This window comes from Charadrius vociferus, unplaced genomic scaffold, assembly GCF_000708025.1.
Source record: "Charadrius vociferus isolate BGI_N301 unplaced genomic scaffold, ASM70802v2 scaffold1611, whole genome shotgun sequence".
Taxonomy (NCBI): Eukaryota; Metazoa; Chordata; class Aves; order Charadriiformes; family Charadriidae; genus Charadrius; species Charadrius vociferus.
The window spans coordinates 31,550-35,967 of NW_009646968.1; the positions used below are offsets into that span (position 1 = coordinate 31,550).

At 51.0% G+C, this 4,418-nt stretch overlaps 1 protein-coding gene across 1 annotated transcript in view; it reads right to left on the minus strand.

Annotated features, from left to right (window-relative positions):
- ZFP91 (ZFP91 zinc finger protein) overlaps window positions 1-2,500 on the minus strand; it is a 6,844-nt gene extending 4,344 nt beyond the window's left edge. Inside the window, exons 1-4 of the mRNA XM_009895375.1 lie at window positions 2,278-2,500; window positions 1,991-2,027; window positions 1,420-1,512; window positions 935-1,057 (exon numbers count right to left, since the gene is read on the minus strand). Coding sequence (XP_009893677.1) covers window positions 935-1,057; window positions 1,420-1,512; window positions 1,991-2,027; window positions 2,278-2,500 — 476 coding nt within the window. The remainder of the gene's footprint in view (window positions 1-934; window positions 1,058-1,419; window positions 1,513-1,990; window positions 2,028-2,277) is intronic.
- Between the last annotated feature and the right edge of the window lie 1,918 nt (window positions 2,501-4,418).

The window sequence follows — 4,418 nt, forward strand, 5'->3', positions numbered from 1 at the left end:
CTAAACAAAAAAATACAACCAAAGCCCCCCCCAACAGGAAAAAAAAAAAAAAAAGTTCTCAAAATATCAGCATCCTTCCTCCTCTCCAGCGTAAGTCAGCTCTGCAGCAGCTCAGAAACAGCAAGAGAAATTAAAACGAAGGTGTGCAGAGACACACGCCGCAGACCAGCAGAGGGAGCCCCATTTGTTCCAATTGCTCATAGAGGAGCTTAAATACAAAAACTGGTGGGGTCTTTTTTTTAACCCCACGCTATTCCAAAGAATGGCTCACACACACACACACACACACACCACACACACACAAAAATCCAATCTGCCTCAGTTGCCAGAAGGAACTTCAGTGCTGAGTTGCAGTGACGTACACCCAAAGGCTTTGAGCCTCCGCCTGAAGCACCAGCGACTAGGTAGCAAAAGTCTGTTGTTTTATTTCTCCAAAACGAGGGAGAAAACAGCCGTTTTTCCTGAGCTCTGGTATGTGAGTCCCAAATGTAAAAGGAGGACACTTACCACACGACACGTACACAGCATTCCCCTGTCTGCCTCTAGGCACACAACAAGAGACGTTGCCTTCTCAGACTGCCTTTCCAACGCAGTCTGATCCACTTCAGACATCACAACAGAAACCAATTTTAAGAAAGCTCTGAAGTATTTCTCAGTGTGTGGCCATATCCAGGTAGGTTGACTAAACCTCAGTATGGAGAAAAACTCCTCAACTTAAACTAAATGAAAAGAACTACTCTCTTATTTTTCTTGCCAAACACGTGCAAGACACTAGGAAGCAGGACTTCTATCAGAACAGAGGGTTCTGCCCTATTATCTTTCGGGCCCGGAGGAGGAGGGAGGAAGCCAACAACAACAAAACATCGCTGTACGCTAGCAAGAATGCAAAATACACAATACACACTGCTACATACAACTGCAGAGTTTTACTCACTTCCTTGGTGGTTCTTCATCTTCCTGAAACTCGCTCTCTTCTTTCACTTCTACTTTAATCTCTTTCTGTTTCTCTTTTTCCTCCTTCCCCTTGCTAGCTTTTCTCCTTTGCTTTGGTGCTTCCCTACAAAGATATAAGTACAACGTATTACTCCAATACTCTTCCAGTTGTCTGCTTTTTACAAAGATTTAAGCAAAAAGCTGGATCGAAGTTCAGGTCTATTTATCAAGTCCCCCTTCCAAGCAGAAGCATGAGCAAGGATTAAGGAAGAACCTGGCAGCCGAGCAGGGCTCTAAAGGCTTTAGTCCGTTAGAGAAAACGGTCCCAATAGCTGTAGGCAAAATTTAGAAATCACTGTGTCCAATGGAAGCCACTCCACTTCAGCAACGAGCACAGGTTCTTTGGGTTATACTAAGTTCATTCAACTAAGATGTCACTTTTTTTGTGTGTGTCTAAAACCACACTAAGTACATAATCCAATATACTTCTCTAGATGGGGCTTGTAGGTTTCATCTCTTGGGTCATCTTTGAAGGGAACTTCTTCCTCACTGATGAGCATCTCATCGTCATCATCGCTCCTGGGAGGAAAGGAGAACAGGGGACTTCAGCAGCAACAGCTTATGCACTACTGCAAGAATACTCATGCCCCATCCCCTAGGACGGGACAGACACTATTACACAGCACTTTCTCACCCGGCATGACTGGGGAAAGCTAACAGCTTGCACTAACAAAGGAGCGCGACGGCAGCCAAAACAGGCTGGGCAGAGCAGTCTCCTCCTGTGAGCCCACCTAACTACAGCACCCGCTCCTGCAGCGGAGAAGCCACCAGCTGAAATGCCCACATAAAACCTTACTATCCGTTTCTCCACGGTATCTCCTGACATCTGCAGTCCAGAGTGAAAATGCAGAGGTCCAGGACTGAAGGAAAACAGAGCTACTGTCCGTCCCATAGATCCTTTCACAGAAGCATTTATTTTGAAAAAAACCTGGGCCCTTATTTTCCCTTCTTGAGACCCTAAACAGGAAGAAACATCACAAAATAATGAGTTTCCTACCTGACTCCAGCTGGAGACTGATGCTCTTCTGTGACCACTGAAAGGAAAAGTCACCATTAGGTTTCAATCTGTGTTCGCTGCAGTGAGCTCATCTGTCTCAAGATACCTCCGTCGACATTCAGTGCCAGGAGTGCTGGTGGCAGAAGGTACTCATGACCAAGCGGCACCACGCCTGTACCAGCCACAGTGCGTACAGCTCACAGCGCTACACCCACACCCAGCTCCCCGCAAAGCTTCCCAAGACCTGACTATCTCCAGGCTCTTTCGCGCCAGGGCTTCCCACATACCGTATTCAATCTGGTCTGTGTTTGGCTCCGACTTGCAGACGAGCTGCAGGGAACCAGTCTTGGATCTGGAGGCACGCGAATTCTCCGTGTCACGCTGGCGGGCGGCAGCGGCTGACCTACTGCTGCGCCAGCTTCTGCTGGGTCTGCTGACGGGAGAGCCGTGGCTGAGGACACTGGAAACGTCCTCCTCTTCCTTCTCTTCTTTGGGATCTGAAACACCCATTGCAATCCCTTCAGTGACAACAAAAAGCACAAATCCCATCGTTAATTCACACCCCTCTCCGTGCCACCACACTGGATAGCGTGACTGCCCCTGTCCGCTCTGCGGGGAAACCGCTGCCTCTTACAGAGGCGGAGTGCAGCTCTGCCGAGCCAGACGGGACACCCCAGGGCCGCCCCTCAACAAGCCTTCAGTGAAAATCCCAGCACATTTCCTACTGCCTCTAAGTAAAGACACAAATATTTAAAAACAGCTTGCATTTCCCCCTGATAACGGCTTATAAGTTGATTACGTGCTGGCTCTGACCTCCCCTGAGCACTACAAGACAGACAGCCATAAACCTCAGCAACTCTTTATGACAGAGTAGCTTCAAAATTGGACCGTGTTAAAAGTCGTGTTTGAAGAATCCCCCGAACATGTATTTAATCAGAATTGTACACCTGGTAACAACCCTGAGGAATCCAAGCCGGATGTTTCTGGTCTCATGCTAGAGCAAAACGCATCACGAGCACTGTCAGCCCGAGGTCTGCACGCTCGTTTATAGCTTCTACAGGTGGTTCTTTTTTAGCTGATGGCTGACCTCCAGATATGTTTCGGCAAGATAGCAGAACTGGCTAAAATGTCTCCATGAGCAAGGTCACCCCTTAAAAACTAAAATTCCCAAGTACAGTTCACTCGATCTCACGTTTCGGTGCTTGCTGTGACACTGGGCCTTACGGAACTCAAACGCCTTTTGAAATGCCACAACTGATGTCCTGAAGAAACGAGTTCCGAGTAGCTGACTAGGCTCAGCACTCCAGATCTGCCACCGCTCCAGCAGACAGAGCCACCCGCAGCGCTCCGCAGGGCCTGCGCTCCAGGCTAAGCTCTGACCCACTCCTTTTTCCCTAAACACAGTTTCACCGCTGTCCAGTTTCAGGTGGGGTTCTGCTGCCCACGCGCTCGCCAGCAGCACCACCGCGACGCCCGGGGCTTACCCAGCATCTGCTGGCAAAGGCAGCGGACAGTGCTCTGGGGACTGGCTGGGCAGCAGCTCCGCCACGCTGGGAGTCCCGGCGGAGAGCAGACTGCACACGGAGGGCCACCAGCGTGCCCTGGCAGCGAGGGAGGTCCACAGCACCCTGGGCGCCATTCACGGGACACTGTTAATCCATCCCCTTTACTCAGCACTCGTTAGACCACGTGTGGATTCCCCCTCCAGTTTTGGACCCCCACCACAAGAAGGCTGTCAACATGTTTGAGCGAGTCCAGAGTGGACCATGAAGACGGTTGGGGGCTGAAACACACAACCTGGGAGAAGCAGCAGAGGGGAAGGTGCTGGTTCAGCCCGGGCAACGGCGAACCCGGGGGGACACAACGGCAGTGTTACAGTGTACAGGTGGGTCGTCAAGCAGCACAAACCCCCTGGCTGAGGTGCAGAGCAGGCAGAGGAGGGGCAGTGGTCACCAACCGAAACAGGGAGGTCTGACTGGATACAGGAAAAGCATTTTTCCCCAAGAGGACAGCCAAGCGCTGGAAGAGGGGCCCAGCGAGGCTGTGCAGCCTCCACAGAACCATAGAATGGTTAGAGTTGGAAGGGACCTTTAAAGGCCATCTAGTCCACCCCCAGACACCTTCAACTAGACCAGGTTGCTCAGAGCCCCATCCAACCTGGCCTGGAATGTTTCCAGGGATGGCACATCCACCACCCTTCTGGACAACCTGGGCCAGTGTCTCACCACCCTTAGTGTAAAACATTTCTTCCTTATATCTAATCTCAGTCTCCCCTCTTTCAGTGTCAAACCATTCCCCCTCGTCCCACGGCTCCCCTCCCTGATCCAGAGTCCCCCCCAGCTCTCCTGGAGCCCCTTTAGGCACTGGAAGGGGCTCTGAGGTCTCCCCTTTTTCTCCTTCTCTTCTCCAGGCTGACCCCCCCCACCTC